This window comes from Achroia grisella, unplaced genomic scaffold (assembly GCF_030625045.1).
Source record: "Achroia grisella isolate CSIRO2021 unplaced genomic scaffold, CSIRO_AGI_Agris_v1 utg546, whole genome shotgun sequence".
Lineage (NCBI taxonomy): Eukaryota > Metazoa > Arthropoda > Insecta > Lepidoptera > Pyralidae > Achroia > Achroia grisella.
In genome coordinates, this window is record NW_026712931.1 from 3,847,436 (window position 1) to 3,866,388 (window position 18,953).

General features: G+C 32.7%; 2 protein-coding genes across 3 annotated transcripts; one reads left to right on the forward strand and one right to left on the reverse strand.

The window, feature by feature from the left end:
- Positions 1–1,832: 1,832 nt before the first annotated feature.
- Positions 1,833–6,625, reverse strand: LOC131848030 (type 1 phosphatidylinositol 4,5-bisphosphate 4-phosphatase). Its single transcript, XM_059197781.1, has 4 exons — positions 6,423–6,625; positions 6,032–6,198; positions 5,231–5,440; positions 1,833–3,054 (listed from the first exon to the last, which is right to left on the reverse strand). Exons 1-4 carry the CDS (start codon positions 6,463–6,465, stop codon positions 2,773–2,775), a joined length of 702 nt encoding a protein of 233 aa, XP_059053764.1. The 5' UTR covers positions 6,466–6,625; the 3' UTR covers positions 1,833–2,772.
- Positions 6,626–7,055: 430 nt separating this feature from the next.
- On the forward strand, positions 7,056–18,911 carry LOC131848034 (U3 small nucleolar RNA-associated protein 4 homolog). 2 transcript variants are annotated; one of them, XR_009357743.1, is made up of 12 exons: positions 7,056–7,261; positions 7,335–7,714; positions 8,144–8,325; positions 11,577–11,761; positions 12,437–12,592; positions 13,321–13,651; positions 14,257–14,446; positions 14,838–15,061; positions 15,778–15,942; positions 16,653–16,730; positions 17,306–17,421; positions 18,696–18,783. XR_009357743.1 is itself a non-coding variant. In XM_059197786.1 (11 exons), exons 1-11 carry the CDS (start codon positions 7,161–7,163, stop codon positions 18,798–18,800), a joined length of 2,097 nt encoding a protein of 698 aa, XP_059053769.1. In that variant the 5' UTR covers positions 7,056–7,160; the 3' UTR covers positions 18,801–18,911. The 2 variants fall into 2 exon arrangements, 1 of the variants encoding a protein (XP_059053769.1); XM_059197786.1 differs by lacking the exon at positions 17,306–17,421 and having other exon boundaries at positions 18,696–18,911.
- Positions 18,912–18,953: the final 42 nt, after the last annotated feature.

The window sequence follows — 18,953 nt, forward strand, 5'->3', positions numbered from 1 at the left end:
ATTTCCATAGGTCAATGTATAGTTACATATTTTGTATTAATAGGTATATATTACAATACATATTTACGTTATTAATAAAGTACAATTTATTTTTTAAGTCATTATATGTAAAAGCTTGGGCACACGAAGGCAACAGTTTTACTAGATTAACTGAACTGTATTTTAACGAAATATTAGATTCGTTTCAAATACAATACAAATACACAATTACTACTTAAACAATATGGGTAGCGATATATTGTCTTAGTTTATAAATAAATATAATATGCTATTTTTTATTAAAAAACATAAAAAAAAATGAAAAGGGTTAGTCATAATGACACAAGCCAATATTATTACATAGTATAAAATAAGTCGCTGTCGCTGTCAGACCGTCCCTATGTATGCTTCACTCTTTATAACTACGCAACGGATTTTGAAGCGGTTTTTTAAATAGATAAAGTGATTCTAGAGGAAGGTTTATATATATAATAATACATGTACACCTGTGCGAAGTCGGGGCGAGTAGATAGTCTTATATATTTCTGAAACTTATTAAGTTTCCTCAAAAATTTGAAGCATATGTATAAATTATAAAATAAAAAAGGTTCAAATCGACGTTCAAGTCACGACTAATCGTGTACATATAAAATGACACAATTAAGTTACACCCTGTCAAAGAGAATAAAGTCAGGATTAATGTTTATAAGAATTAAATTCCTTACAAAAATTCACAAAACTAATCTCAGCTCCTAATTCACAAATATCTGTGATGCATACAATAATAGTGAAACTGTAAATACGTATAAATACAACGTGGTAGACCATAAATTGTCTCTATTAAGGTCTGCGTAGACAAAGTGTAATGTGAAGCCGGGCTATCCGTAACTACATATAATTAATTATAAAATGAGTTATGTAGTAGATTTTTAGAGGGAGTTTCACTGACTTTTTATAGGTTCACACACACGACCCAGGATGTTTCAGAATTCATATTTGTGTTAGCCACGTATTTGCAGGCTATTTGCACAGTAGCATACACTTCTATTGGAAACTGGTAATTTTCACCTATATGGGTTTATTCAAAAATGGGTGACTGTTTCAAACAGACGACTCTTCACAAAGTTTCATCACAATATTTTTTTTATGACAGTAATACTTATAACAGGCGTGTAATATATATTTATGTACATATAATAGTTATATAGAGGCATTTATTTACTGTCGTTGATATACCAAATATGTCCAGGGTAATAAAGACTATGTAATCAGCATGATAATATTGTACAGAGAATTACTATAGAATACACTATGTACCTCAATTTGGACGTTAACCGTCTGTTGTTTGATTTAATAAATTATCACTATAATCGAACCACTATGAAGAATTCTTACTACCAACAAATAACTATGATTCTGAGTCACGATCCTAATATATTTCACTAATTTTGAGATAAATATATGATTTGCTCACATAAGTGTTATTATTTTACAAGTGTCTGTCATAAAACTGCAAAGATTATGTTAGAATAGAATATATTTATTGCTAGCTGTGCGGATACAGTAATCTTATGGTTTAATTGCGACTGTTAAGCAACATTTACTAGGTTCTTTCATTTAGATATTGTATAATTGCTAACATTTAGGACATTCTTAATAAAAATCTATTTGTTAATAATAAAATGACTACAAAAGTTTTAAAAAATAAGTCCTATTTGTAATGACTTGTCTCTAAGTCCTCATGATCAGATGGATATTAATATATGTCAGCTAATAAATTATCGAGATAATAATAATAAGTCGAATGAATTAAAACAAATTTAGGTATATTATTATTATATATAAATTTAGGTCATAAATATGGGTTATATTTATGACCTAAATTTGTTTTAAGCAAATTTATAGAAATCAATTAAACCTGCAGATCTATTCTGGACTACAATTTCAATTGATTTCAATTCCATTTCTATACTACTTACGAAACGTAATCAAAATTAAACCGAATAAATTAATAACAAAATCAGTTAGTTCTTTCATTGATGGCGAATATGCAATGAATACGTTCCATTAGTGTCAGAATAAAGAATACGAAACCACTCAATCCAATATTATTGGATAGGTTTTGGTTCCCAGAATAGACTAGCCAGTTGATCATAAAATTGTATTGTCACCGAATTTACTAAAGAGTGCCAAATTTTTGATAAAAGTGACGCCAAAAAACAGCTTATAGTCCTCGAGCCAGAGCCAGGCTTGTTTCGTCAATTATTTCGTACCGGATTGAAACTTCTAAGATCTTATAAGATTTTTTGTCTACAGATGATGTGGATAAAGATTCTTATTCTTCAAAACTAAAAAACAATTGCATTTATTGTGTAACATCATTTAGAATTGTAGATATTGATTAAATAAAAAACAGATAGCTTATCACTTCTGCGGAATATAATTTCAAACCCAAAAAATGTTCATAAGCTTATAAAGATTGTAACTCGGTAACCAAATTTATTCAGTACTTACGTCTTTAAAATTTTATTAGTATATTTTCCTCTATATAACATGTTCTTTCTTGGTATGAGAACTTTAATCACAAATATATTTTTAAAATTCAAAAAGATATCCAATTTACTATCTCAGAATAGCATGATTCATACACTTGTTACAAGTAATGATTATACATAATACAATGTATCAAATTGGCATAAAACCAAGTAAATATAATATTAGTTATATGGAATTGAGAAATTATTACTAGTCATACATACAAATGTTATCACAATACCAATGTCAGTGGCACATTTAGACTGGGCCCTCGATTGTACTCACTTTCATAGCAAAATAGTAGACCGCTCGACTACCCGACAGAAATGCTATTAAGAATAATGCAACATAAGCAAAGTAAATACCATGGTGATCTTTGGCCTTGGTGAACGTTCCTACCGTAACTCCGATCGCAATCGACAAGAATATAAGTGCGAGTAATGCAAATGTCGTTCCCCTGACTCGCGGCATACGTGGTCCCACCGATGACACCTTGCGACAATGAGGGCAGCGTACGGCAGCATTTTTTAACAGCTGATACTGAAAGTAACAAATTGTTATGGTAAAATACGTGACCACGAAAAAAGCGCGGAACATGCCATTGATAATATATTGCTTAAATACATAACATTTGATAATTAAATGTTGATCGTTTAAGAATCGAAAATCAATCTAATGAAATATATATTTCTATCGAAATTGCCCTCGTACGGAATACCAGAGGGATTAAGTAAATGGGTCGCTAGTTTATTGTATAGCAGATGCATCAAAACTGTGGTCGACGGTTGGTGCTCTGACAGCATTGACATTTACGCTGGCGTCCCGCAAGGCTCCGTTTTCTCCCCGACACAGTTTTTGCTGCATATCAACGATCATTAACCACAGTTAACATTCATTGTTATGTGGACAGTACTGGGGACGCATATTACACGGGCCGTGCTATAATATTCCTCTTTCCGTTGCGGAGGCAAATCGCGAACATTGAACAATAAAAGCATTGGGATTTTCGGTGTCGACATCTCTAGCACAGTTGAGTTCCGCAGTCACCTAGAAGAAAAGGTAAAGATGGCGTCCAAAACCCTCGGTGTGCTCAATAGAGCGAATCGGTACTTCACTGAGGACCAACTCCTCTTATATAAGTCTCAGGTTCGGTTCTACTGCTCTCATCTTTGGGCAAGAGCACCTGGATACCAGCTCTGTCCTTTTCACTCGGTTCAGAGACGTGTTATGAGAATTGTCGATAATCTCGATCTATCTGGCGGTATCGAACCACTTAGCTTTGTGTGTTCTACCGAATATACAACAGACTGTGTTCTGAGGAATTGTTCGACATGATGCCGCTACCTTTTACCATTATGCAGCTACCTTTTACCATCACACCGCTCGGCATCGACAGGGAATTCATCCCCACACGCTAAGTAGTCTCGGTGCTGTTTCAGAGGAGCATCCTCCCGCGTATACTTAGATTGTGGAATAAACTACTTGCCGAGGTTTTCTCACGAGACTACAGCATATGGTTTTTTAAAAAGGGTATTTTAAGGTTTTATATGGATCGGCAACGCGCAGGTAACACTCCTGGTGTTTCAGACGTCTATAGACTAAGGTAACCATTTACCAACAGATGGGCCGTATGCCTGTTTACCACCATAGTTGTATAAAAAAACTTATATAATGCAGCTTTATTAGTAAACTACGTAATATTAATAAATTGGACTAACACCTAAGAAAAAAGCCAACATCGAAAAAAATTATCAATATAAATAAAATTAGAGTGTCTGTTTGTAATATTGAAATAACCGTTTTTTACTACAGGCATATGAATATAAATACGGTACGTACACCAAAATATTTTTTTTTTCAATTTTTGTCTGTCTGTCTGTTTGTCCTGCCTAATCTCTGAAAAAACGTGACCAATTTTGACGGGACTTTTTGTGGCAGATAACTGATGTAATAAGAAGTAACTTAGGCTGCTTTTATTTTAGAAAAATAAAGTTAAATTCCACATGGATGAAGGACGAAGTCGCAAATACCGTTAGTTTTTTACTAAAATTGTATATCCAATAATCCATAATTATTTTATAGTAGAACTATGGTATCAAATAATTATGGATTAAAATAAAATAATAAAATGAGCAGTAGTTAGTTAATGATCTAATAAATGATAAAACTGACTCACTATTTCTGTCACAAGTAAATAATAATATATATTAAATATTGAGAAAATTTTGTATGGGTCATGCCCAGAGCTCAAGAGAATAATTGCATCTAGTAGAGTTTTTAAATATTGACCCATTGTTTATTTCAATATTGTACATAATTAATATATACAACACTAATGTTCACATGATATGACAAATTTCAATTGAGAATAGAGTTAGAAGCAAATTTGTTGGCTGAAATAAAAAAATATTATAGGAATTTCTCTTATTATTTTCTTAGTTTTATGACAAAAAAAATTAATTAGTAAGCAATAGTTATCATCTGTTGTAGAATAGCCACCTACCCTTTTCTTATCATTATTTTGTCTACCCAAAGGTAGTCTGGAAGAGTTTGCTTAGTGATAAGACCACTTCTTGTATCAGTTTATTTAACTTATACATTTATGAATTATGTATTTATGTAAATTATAGGACTAGATACAGAAAATAATTAAGATATATTTAGTTATTTTCTGTATTTGGTGCAATATAAAAAAATAAAAAATAGTTTTACTCACCAGAAATGTGTCTTGGCAGTGTGCACAAATAACCCTGCACATGCCAGGTAAGATGGGTACTGGTGGAGTGACAGGTGATGGTGCTAAGTTGATGATTCTCTTACAATCAGCTCTAGGACATGCAATGCGCTGCGATGAAGTCTTGCAGATCAACAAGCAATTGCAAGGGCAGCGCACATATTTTTTTCCTGGAGGGGCATTTCTTATAGGCTGTAAAATTTAAAAGAAAATTTATTGGAGTGATACATAGATTGCTATAACATGATTGTGTTAAGAAAATAGAAATCAACAAGACATGTAAATGTGGCGCAGGATTAGTATAGGAAACAGACAATTGTGTATAAATATAAATTTTAAGTCTATGGATGATAATTTACCATTTGATTTCATAATTATGTTAGAATTTATTATTATATATATTATAAACATGGAATCATAATAAAAGAGACTATGAATTATTACAGCGCAAATATCCACAAATAATATTCACAGAGCATGTATTTATATAACTATCTGTGCAACATAGTTAATTTCATTAGATGGGAAGATAGTAGCACTACTGAGTGATATTTATCTCCACACTAAGCAGTGGTATGGTGAAATCCATGGTATATCCATGATGTTACATATAGTACCTAGTAACTGGGCTATCCCAAACAAAAAAAAGTTTGCTAGTACCAAAGATTACCCCAAAAATTAATTCGCAATCTTTACCTCTTTATAATATACTGGTATAGATAGATAGATAATAAGTGTAGTGTCCAGTCAATCAGGCAAATGAAAATATTTATAAACACTTACTGTAGCCTCATTGCACTCAGAACATTTTACAACATGCTGCTCTCTTTTTCCTGTAATATCTATCATGGCTTGACACACCCGGCATGTAACCATAGGCAGTCCAGCTTGTTGATAAGACGGCGGGACCTCATCAGGACCGACTGGCGATATGGTGCTGACACTAAGTTCTACCGAAGGAAACAATTATTGATAAGTCGTCTTCACGTAACACTCAATTTATTAGATCACGTAACCAGCGGGTAGCTTCTCATTTAGTTGCACAACTGATTATTTAATATTGTTTAAAGAAAAGTATTGATGTTTTGTAACAATAAAATAATGACCATGTAAATGTAAATGCTATACTTAGTTGTATTATAATCTGTCAAAACAATGAACTCCGTAAACTCACCGTCTCGCAATAGGAGTTGATTCTCGCTTTGTCCGTCACCCATTGTGCACAGTAGATCAGATATAGTTGCAAATAAGTAAATTATTAATTAAATAGTCTCTTAATACGTCATCGAAGAGAATGATAAATTTGTTATTTCGACATAAAAGTGTAAGTACGATGAAAATAAATAAATTCACTACACAGATCGACCAAATTGATCAGTTCAGTATTGCCAACAAAGTTTGACAGCATTAGTCATGGAAACTACAGTAAGTGTATTAAGTAAGTAGGAACTACATTATTTGGAATTATTAGACAGTCAGATTTAATGGAGCTGTATCATAAGAAAATCATCACATTTCTTGGACATATTAATATGAAAATACTTTTAGTCACGTTAGAATTTCACATGGAAAACAAAATTATGATTAAATATTATTGGAAACGAGTGACAAAATGTAATTTTATCAAAATATTTATTCTATTTACGTTATGTTACGTTTTAATATTAAATAGTACGTTCTCGTAACTGTTCATATTTTTTTATCGCAACTTGTTTATTGAAGTAAAATCGGTATTCTATTGACATTTCTATAATAGATTCATCACTAGAACATATGGTAATCTATACTGTCAGTGTCATTCATTGTCATGCTTTAATATTTACAATTTTAGTGCTTTACCAGGATTGTAATGTTGAATATATTTTCAAATGTGGTTTACTTTAATGTAATTTAATATTACGTAAATATCGAAATGTGTAGTAAAGTACATAGAGTTTGTTTTTATAACCCAAAGCCACAATTAATTAATTGTGTGTCTTTAAACAAAAATGACAAACGTCTCGCTGTTGCAAGGTGAGGTTAGAAATACCATATATAATAGCAATGAAGTTATTGTATCATTACTGAAAAATATTTATTCTTACAGAGCAAATGCTTCAATTGAGATATGGGACTTAAGTTTTGCTCCTTATTTAATAAACTTTATTCCTGGAGTGGAAAATGGATCTGTCGAGGCTTTGTGTTGGGTAAAAGATAGACTGCTTTCGACCGGTCTTGGTGGTGCGTTAGTTGAGTGGGATCTCAATAAACTATGTGTCAAGAGCACAACGCTTCTAACTGGATATGCAGCATGGTGCCTGGATGTGAACTCTGCAAACACTGTTGTAGCAGTTGGCACAGAACAAGGTTATGTTAATTTATACAGTGTGGAGAATAATGAAATCAATTACTTAAAATTGTTTGATAAACAGGAAGGGAGAATTATGTGTTGTAAATTTAATAAAGGAGGAGATATTTTAGTCACAGGTAATATACATATATTATATCTTAATGTAAAAGTAGTATATTAATGTAAATCTTAACTATATCATGCATGCAAAGTTAATGGGTAGTAGCCAACTGCTTGACAAGTATGTGTGAGTTGTGTATATATGCTGTGTTGTATGAGCATCATGTTTTCCAATGGTATCTCATTTAATGTTGTGTGTCAATTAGATAGATTGAAATTGAAAAATACAAACAATTATATTCATGAATATAAAGGTTTGTACCTTGTGGGGAAGTGAATGCGCTACCATTTGATGTAAGGAGTGCGGACTTGTTAAAACATTGAGGCAGTTAAATATATCACTAAGGATTTGGATATTATTATTTTATAGTGTATTATTGTAACAATTATTATATTTGACAAAATACTTTATTATTCAGATTAATATATAATATAAAATATTTTAGGTTCAATAGATACTATAAGAGTGTGGAATGTCCAGACTGGGCATGCTAAGAGCCGTATGTCTGTCAGTAGACGTGGTAAGAAGACCATTGTCTGGTGCTTGGCTGTGCTCTCCGACAATGTTGTTGTTTCTGGTGACAGTGGAGGCAGGCTTACATTTTGGGATGGAGATATGGGAGACCAGGTGATGTATATAATACGTAAATTATAATCTTCGTTGCTCAGCACTGGACGTTTTACATGACATTTATTTTGTAAATACATACATAATATATGTATATAGAAAACACCCAGACTGATATAAATAATCATGATAAATATTTACACCATGCAAGTAATCGAACCTGCAACCAGCTGAAGTAAAGCGGTCTGGAATATATATTATGTTACTGATGTCTATATTATTATTATGTAAGATACAGCAGTGAAATTATAGGATACAGAGGTACGACAATACAGGAGCAGTACCACCACATCACATTATGATGTAGAATAGAATAGAATAGAATAGAAAATCATTTATTCAAATAAACTTAATTTAAGCACTTTTAAATAGTCAACATTTTTTTCAAATTTACCGCTTATTCGGAAAGCTGTCTCATCACAAGAAGAATAAGCAAGAAACTTGTGTGTTGCTCTTTTAAACAATCCTACAAGGATTGTTCACAGTTCACATTTTACAAGTCGAAACGTGTGGATACAAACTACCAACCAGTACTAATTTATTTAGGCTCAAATATAAAAACACAATAAGATTAAATCAGTCGTAGTGATAAGAGCAGACCAGTCCCTACAAGCAGCACTCGTTCACGAGTATGACGGATGAGCCAGCCATCACTGCGCTCGACCATATTTTAGGGAGCCCAATGACCCGGCCCACCACGCTGCCACATGTAGTGAGCATGACTACTCATTCCACTCGACCACGTCACAGATACAAAAATTACTAACATGGTAGTTACAGTATTCACACTTTACATGAGGATGCATGCGGCAATCAATACAAAAGCCGGTATGCTATCATATATCAAGAAAGCAATATGAAAAATAAATTATAACGTCCGCAAATAAACTTATACATGCTATATATTGCTATCATCTATAAATTCATCTATCCTATAATAAGCTTTTTTACATAACATTTGTTTAATATAAAATTTTAATTCTCTCTGTCAGATTTAGCGTAGATTCTGGCAGTTTATTATAGTATCTTACGCAATTACCATAAAATGAATTACTAACTTTATGTAGTCGGCATTTAGGTAAAATTAACTTATTTTTATTGCGTAAGTTTCTACTTGTACAGTCTTTAAGTTTCTTGAAACTATCTAAGTTTTTCCTTGTATACAATATATTTTCATAAATGTACTGTGAGGCAACAGTGAGGATATTTGATTCTTTAAAGCATTGACGTCATGACTCTCTAGAACCCATACCATAAATAGAACGTAGGGCTCTCTTTTGTAAAATAAATATAGTATTTAGATCGGCAGCTTTACCCCATAGCAGTATGTCATATGACATAATGCTATGGAAATAACTAAAATATACAAGTTTTGCCGTCGCCACGTCTGTTAATTGCCTTATCCTTCTAATTGCATAAGCAGCAGAACTAAGTCTACTGGCTAATTTTGAAATATGGGGCCCCCATTGTAACTTCGAGTCCACTGTTATTCCTAAAAAAACTGTATCATTAACAAAATTTACTATTTCATCATTAAGCAATAGCTGCGTATTTACTTGTTTTACATTAGGAAGCGTGAATTTAATACACTTAGTTTTGTTAGAGTTTAATAATAGATTATTACATGTTACCAATTTAATATAGCAGAAATAGCATAATTTACATCGTCTAATTGATTACATTGGCGACCAATTTTAAACACTAACGAAGTATCATCCGCTAATAACACTATATCTGCAACTTTCTCTACCATGTAGGGAAGGTCATTTATATAAATTAAAAAGAGAAATGGCCTTAGGGCCAATCAATCTTAGGATCAATCAATCAATCAATCAATCAAGGATCAATCTTAGGATTGAACCTTGAGGACCGCCCATTTTTATATTAGTTCCCTTAGACTTTACACCATCAATATCTACAGTTTGCACCCTATCCTCTAGATAAGTTTTCATTAGACTTAAGGTCATTATCTCTAATACCATAATGTTCGAGCTTATACAAAAGTGTTTTATGATCTACGCAATCAAACGCCTTCGATAAGTCAGAAAAAACGCCGAGAGCATCCTGTGAGTTCTCCCATGATTTGAATATATGTGTAATAAGCGCTACACCTGCATCAGTAGTAGACTTACCGGCGGTGAAACCATATTGGTGACCGTGACGCAGTCCGTTATCCCTGAAGTATTTTAACATTTGGTTAAACATAATCTTTTCAAATACTTAACTTAGAACTGGCAAAATAGAAATTGGTCTACAGTTGCCTAGCTCAAATCTATCTCCTGATTTAAACAGTGGAATTAATTTGCTAAATTTCATTAATTGAGGAAACACGCCATTATCAACACATTTATTGAACATAGTAGCTAGATAAGGAGCAACAATATCTATGAATGAACTAACTACTTTAACTGACATGCCCCAGGGATCTTCCGTATTTTTTAAATCTAACTGATTGAATATTTTTATTATATGAGAAGGGCTGACATGTGAAAATTTAAATGTTAAAGAGCAAGGGCTGACATTAGCCTCCAGTAATGTCTTTGCTCGAATTGGAGATGAGTCTAGAGAAGATGTAATATCAATCGGAATATTAGCAAAAAAATCTCGGAAAATATGACCTATATCTTTTGTTGCTGTTATTAACTTATTGTCATAATTTAATGAGAATTGATTGCAGGCTTTTTCAGACCTTCTTGTTTCTTTGTTTATAATTCCCCAGATGGTCTTAATTTAGTCAGAAGACTGATTAATTTGTTTATTTATATAATTAGATTTAGCTGCAATACAAACTTGTTTGAATATTTTTGAATAATTTCTCACATAAGTCGTAAATTTGTCATCCCACTGTTGCCCATTCTGTAAATTTAGATTTAACACAATATTCTTTTTTCTTGAAAATATTCTGGTATTACTTTGACAAAAGACTAATTAACTTGGTGTAAAGAATATCAGGTGTGTTGCTCATGCTACTATATACTACTATGAACATGTATATAGGCAATGGTTGCCACTTACTAATAGGTAGACAATCAGCTCTTACGCTACTTCAGTAACTAGAAAATAAAAACATATTTGCTGTAGAAGTCAAAACATGTAATTGTAATGAAGCACTTTGGGTATTTATTTATTTTGCTTCTGTAAATTATTGTACACATCTTATTTAAGCAGATGTTTGCTATTTCAGAAAGTAATATAAATATTCCAATATAAATTAGAATGTTGTTTGTGATATTTATACTTCAATATTTCAGATTGAATCATATGTAACTCACAAGGCAGACATTTTGTCTATTGCTGTATCGGATGATGAAACAAATATGTACTTCAGTGGTGTGGATCCTGTGATTATGCAGTTCATCAAAGTTAAAAATAACAAACAGACTGGGGGACAGTGGGTGAAACATGTACAACGAGATGTCCACGAGCATGATGTCAGGTGATCCCATTTATATTTGAATATTTGAATGCTATTATTACAGTTAAATGAATATGTTGTTACATTATATTTTTCATAAATCTATTATCCATGGCCTTTAATTATTAATAATTGCCATTATTGCTGTAGATACATTTTCTATGGGCTTTGATTATGAGAATTGCTGGCATTTATTAATTAGATAAGACGGCAGACACCCATACTTTACCCGCGACCCACCAGTCCTTCGTCGCGACGACCAGAGGTTAAGAATTGATACTATATTGATATATATTTGATACTATAACAAATTACTTTCCCCAATTTTGAATTTAATACTAATTTGATTATCAAGACAAATTTACTGTCCAATGCAAAATCTTAAACCAATATTTAGGTATTGTAGTTTTATTTTATATGTATATTTAGGTAAAAGGATTACTATAAAAAAAGACTTGGAATACAGAGACATATATTAAGAAACTATAGATATGACAGAATCAAATCTTATAAAATAATGTACTATAAAAGAACTATTAATTCAAATACCAATTTAGAACAAAAAACACAATTGCGATTAGCCAGATACAACATTAGGAAATAATATATCAATATTAGGAAGAATGTGCTCTCCACTGTCCTTTACTTTAGAGTATTTCTAGGGCTTTGGCATTGTATTTTATTTATTAATTCCAGATCTTTAGTGGTAGATTGTGACAGATTGGTGTCGGTGGGAGCTGATGGTTACTTGACATTAACTAAATATCCTCCCAAGTGGGTGATGAGAATACCACCAATGATTCCAGCACCAAGATCATCAGTGTCACCTGCGAAGAAACTTCTACTTTTGAGGTGATATTCATAACTTTATTATAACTATTTATACAATATCTTGTTTAGTTAGTAGCTTTTTGTAGATTGCTATAACTGTTACACTTTGTGCAATATTGTCTAATGTAATGTTTCATGTAAGCTTCGAAAATATTTCGATGATGTGCATATGTGGTAATGAATAAACAATTAATATGAATCAATGTGAACCTATGATGACTATAGAAATCGACAATTATATTCAATATTCATATACACATACTCATGTGTGTGTGTTTAATGTAGTAATGTCATACCACTATATAAATAATTTGCTTATAAATTGTTAGCACTATAAATATAGCAGTATTATATAAGGGCTTGTCTATTATATAAATATACAACATCAATATATAATAAGACCTTATCTACAAGTATGTAAGTGCGTTAAAAAATGTCTGCAGCCCATGCATGATGAGCAGTTATTTTTGCTCGCGAACCCGCGATTACGTATCCGTATAAGTTGGTTGTTTATAAAATAATTGGAATAAAACGATGCCCGATCACAAAGCATTGATGAAAACTGAACACAATTCGCTTAAACTATTTCTAAGAGTAGAACGCAAAAACAGACGATATCTCTAAAAATAATTGTTAATAAAGTCATCTAGTGACAGCCATCGCTAACATTTTTATTATATGTACAGATGTATAAAAAGTTTATTAATACTGAATTAGTGTTGATTACGATTTTGTTTGTTTGACATCAGGTATAGCACTTACTTAGAAGTCTGGAAATTAGGGTCTTATGGCACAAACCAAAACGGAAGTATTGTTTATGATACTGTTAATATAGACACGAATAAAAATAAGAAAGGCAAAAACAAGGGTTTGGAAGAGGACTCAACAATGGATATTATCGACAAAGCGAAGGCTGCTAGAACCCAAATTAAAACTTTAAAATTAACTGAGAAACCATTAAAATTAGTGTCAGTACAGGCCAAGGGACATAAGCAAATACGCTGTTGCCAGCTATCGCCGTCCGGAGAATTCATTATTTACTCAACAGACAGTCACATACGAATATTAAAATTAGAAACGGTTAGTAAATCTCTTCTGTTATAGTTTATGTACTATAATAAATTATAATTTTTGACTGATTGATTTTATTAACAAGTCTGTGCTATTTATTTGTATATGATTAACTAAAGCATAAAGCAATTTGTGAAGAATTAGTTACCTGCATAAATATGTATTTTATAACTAATGAAATCTAAGATATTGTTACGTTTATCATAATTACGTAGATGGAGTTAACATATATACACTCTGGAGGTTTATACACTGAAGCATTATATCGTCATAGTCGTAGAATACTGACGGATCTGACTATTAATTTTTTTTTGTATTCTACGACTATGACGATATTTATAATAGAACCTTATATATAAATAGTATAATATCAATTTTGTCTTATATAGATAGGGAAATACTCATTGATTGAAGAATATACTATATAAAATATTGCAAAACTGATACGGAGTTGCTTCGATTTTGTGTCACACATAGTAAAAGATATGAGCTTATTATATTTCTGTTGACTCACTATTTCTCAGACTGACTAGTCTATAACTCTTACAGCTTGTACTGGTCATATTAGTTTTTATTTGACTGTAACGGTTATTTATATGTTTACTATTCTACAGGACGAAGAAGATCAAGGGAATTTGTCTTTGTCTAAAATGACAGTCAGTGGTTTACCGTCGAGTTGTGATCGAATTGTGTTCACACAAGATTCCCGCACAATGATGGTTCATAGCACTGGCGTGGTCTATGTGCTACAGGTGGACCCTTTAGCAGGCGCGACTGTTGTGCAAAGTATCACAGTCGATAAACGTAAGTAAAGTTCAGTAGTGGCGTTCTCAAATAGGTATATTTTATATTAACGAGCTCAGACCGGGTTACACTTGTAGGTGTCTCTAATTTTATGCAATTATTTATCTTTATTTAATTCTAATAGATATGTATGACTTACCTATCAGAATTAACCCATCGTAATGTTCTACCATTCTGAACTTTTAATTCAGAATTTTTTAATTGCAATTGGTCCATAGTTTGGTATAAATTCCCACTTTTACAATACAATAATGTTTCCTTTGTTTTATTAAAGAATTCACTATTTTCAATAATTAGTATTTATTTTATCAATCATAGTAATTATTTTTTATTTTGCGTATTCGAATAAATATCTGTGTAAGTTATTTAAATTTATTTTATATTTTTACAGATTTAAAAACTTCATCAATCCTGCACCTTTATGTATCCAAGGAAACCGCCTCCGGCGCAACATATTTAGTAGTGGCTGATACGCAAGGTTCCATAGCTGTGTGGACTAAGGGCGAGAAGAAATACGTACACTACGTAACACTGCCGAGATACAAATGTATTCCTTCCGCTTTAACTGTCGACTGCAAACGGGACAACCTTATAATTACTTACGTAGACCAACAGGTAAGGTAGTACATAGGTTATTTTTTGTGTTTATAAGTTGAAAATTAATTGAGGACACGCTGAATTTAATATTTTAATGTAATAAACATTTTACCATTAATTACTGTTTCGCTCTTTGAAAGAGATACGAAAACAGAATATTTAGTTCCGAATCTGATTCTGAGAAATTCTGAGATAGTTAAGAAAGTTGCTTGTTTGGAGTTTAGTGAAAGTCAGCTGTGGTTCCGAGGGTGGGTTGAGTAAAGCACTCTTGCAAACATGTAAAAAAAAGTTATTAATTTCTTTCCGGTTCAAATTGCTGTCTAATCGAAGATTTAATTTTTCAAAGACACATTTAAGATTTATAAATTATATATATCAATATCTCCATAGTTATCTATTTGCTCTATATTCAGATGTTTTCCATTTTGCAATGATAAATAATTAATTATTATAAAAAGGCGGTAAAGCATTCACGATTGAAGAACGGGAGAATGCGCGAGCGGGCAGCGCGCGCTGTTTTCTCGTTCTCTTTGTCTATATTTACATAGACATTCTTTTCTGTATGAAAACCGATTTCCGCGGGATACATAAAGTACAAAATACAAATAATTGTACCCTGTTAGGCATTGATCCTGCGACCATCGGAAAAGCGGTGTTTTAAACCGCTAGACTACCGAGCATGATTGTATCGGTCTGGGTGTTTTCTATGTATATATCGACGCTGTGCATGGTAGATGGTTGAGTACGAGCTCGAGGAGCGTCGGTTCGCGGCAGAGTGGGTGGGGTGGAGGGCCACGGCGGCGGGGAGCCGGGTCGCATCCGCACTCGAGCTGCACCCGCGCCGGGACGCGCTGCTACTGCACGACGACACCGCGCTTTGGGTGGCAGACAGGGAACCGGTAACCTTCCCATTCTTACTTCTTACTAATACTAATAAATGCATAAATTGCCGCATGCTGTTAAGTCCGCCAAATGTAGTGTACTGAATTGTGTATTGTATGCATTGAAGTTAGTTAAATAAAGTTGGCCCCAGTGGGTAAATGTATGGATGTCTGTTACTCTTTCAAGCAAAATGGATGTATAAGTTTAATTAAACTTTACAATAAAGCTTAGCTAATACATCAGAATTACACATAGGTTGTAAATTTCATGTAGGTGAAACCGCGGGCACATCTAATATACACTATTGTAGATGTCCATAAGTTCATCTTTGGTTATGCATGATGTGCTGTTTGTCACATCCATACTAATATTATAAATATTAAATTGCGTCTTGTTAATTGTAAATAAAGCCTACTCGTTGTTTCATGACTATACAGTCAATTAAATTAGACTTTAAAACAGATCACAAACGCCATAAAACTTGCTCGCGTTTTCATTTGACACCATACAAAGTTCTGCAAATAAATTTTACTTTCATGTATTAAAGTTGTTTATTATACTGGGTTGTATTTTGAAATCAAAACGCAATAGTTTTATACAATATCATACATACTTTCGAAACTGACAGATATTTCATACAAATAACACTAAAATTATTTAACTATAAACTCAATTTTTATACCACTTAAAAAAAAATATTTATATATTAATTGATACATATTTTCAGGATGAAGATACGGAACCTGCTGCAAAAAGATCAGGAAATGGATCAAAACCATCAAATACTAAAGTTATTCCCTTTAAGGTATATAATTTTTGTAATTTAAGCCAGTTTATATACATAAAAATTACTTTATTTCAACAATCTGGAATACTGTATCCACACCACCGAGAATTTTATATTTATTATAAATTTTGCCTGCAATTTCCTTTTGTCTTTTCCCTTCTAAATACTATCCTACATGTTTGCCAATTTTCATGACATATTATATGTTTAATTGCTTTGGTTTAGTATTTTACTTTGAATTATATGTACTTTAAATTATTACGCTCCACTTGATTTAAAATAACGCCTTGCAATACAATAACGCCTGTAAGATATTGGTTAGTGATAAAGCCGCCTTTTGTACTTATTTATTTATTTATTTATGTCATACTAAGTGAGCTTTACAGTCTCCCAATATGCCCACTTAGGAAGATAATATACAAATACACACTATTATAAACACTAATTACATATATATACACTAATTACACAAAGAAACAAAAGAGAAAAAAATAAAATAATAATAATAATACCTAATCTTAATTTAACATACCACCTAAATAATCTACTGCCATCCTACGAAACTCCAGCAAATTACAAATAAATATTTCTAGATCTGGAAAATGACTAACTACACCGTTGAGTAGACTCAATGCCAGAGAAATTGGAGCCTGTTTGGCCAGCTCTGTTCTTCTCCATGGAACATCAAACAAGTTTCGTCTTCTTGCTTGTACGTAATTATTGGGCGCTCTTATGGACACTGATGTTAATACCGCTTGGTTACATTTTTCACCTTTCATGACTTTGACTACATATTCCATTAATGCAATCTTCCGTCTTACTTCGAGTGTGTCATATCCCACCATCCCCAACAAAAAAACCTTTGATATACAAATCGTATAAACTTTTTTTGGAGTATATCCTCCATGAGTATATATTTTGATTCATGTGGGATAATTGCGTTACTTTCTAATTTACTGTGTACGAAGACATTATATAGTATTTTAATACTAAGTATGTTTTTTTTAAAGGATGATAATGGAATGGTGCACCCTCCTGCGCTAACGGTTTACGCTGGCGGGGCACCAGTGGAGGATGATAGGATGAACATAAAGTCAGATCAGTTAGCCCAACGTGACAAATTCACCGGGAATGTATCACGATGGTTTCCAGTGGAGGTCGATCTGACATGGCACATTGCTAGTAATGGGATAATTAGTCCACATTACTAACAATCCCCTTCCCCCCAATACTAAGTATGTTGTCTAACTGGTGCTGTCGCAATACAAATCCAAGGGTCCTGAACGCCTGAGTGCATAGTAATATGACTTCGGAAAGGGGGGAAGGGGATTGTTAGTAATGTGGACCCTTGACCCTATTGCTATCAATGTGCTATGTTAGGTTGACCACCACGCGGTTCCCCCTGGAAATCATCGTGATAAATTACAGGTGAATTTGTCACGATGGGCTAACTGACCTGACCTCATGCTCATATTATCATCCTCCACTGGTGCCCCGCTAGCGTAAACCGTTAGCGCAGGCGGGTGCTCCATTTCATTATCACATACAAAAAAAATATGACTTCGGAAAGTAAGATCATCACTCATCAAAACCCCAGGTCTTTTATGGACCTTACCCTATTTAGCAGTGTATTACCTAATTGATAATTATGCCTATAGGTGTCCACATTCCGACTAAATGTTACAAGTGAACATTTGGTGTCATTGAACATCAAGCGATTTTTTTCACACCACTCAAAGATATTGTTTATATCTTTCTGAAGGAGCTCACAATCAGAGAAATTGGTAATTTTAAAAAATAATTTGAAGTCGTCTGCAAAATGACTTGTGTATATATATTTATATATAAATTTTTTGTGTCTGGTGCAATAAGGTGTATTAATAAAATAAAAAAATAAATACTCTTTTATCTACCTTGAGAAGGTCAAATCTATTAACATCCTTTGTGCAAAGAGAGTTAAAGCGGTATTTAATTCTTCTACAGTATTTGGCTGACTTCCATTGGCTCGGCGACGACGAAGCGGTAACGTTGGAAATTTTACCTGAAAACATTGTGTTACAGTTGCCGCCGGTTATGATTAGTAAGTAATGTACAGTTGTTTAGTTATAATAAAATAATGTAAAAATAATGTGTATTTATTTTTGAAGTGTAACATAATTCCTCTCGCTGTCCTGAAATCATAGGAATTCCAATGATTTACCAAAGAGCGCAAGCTGTTATGGTATGGTATGTGATGTTCAC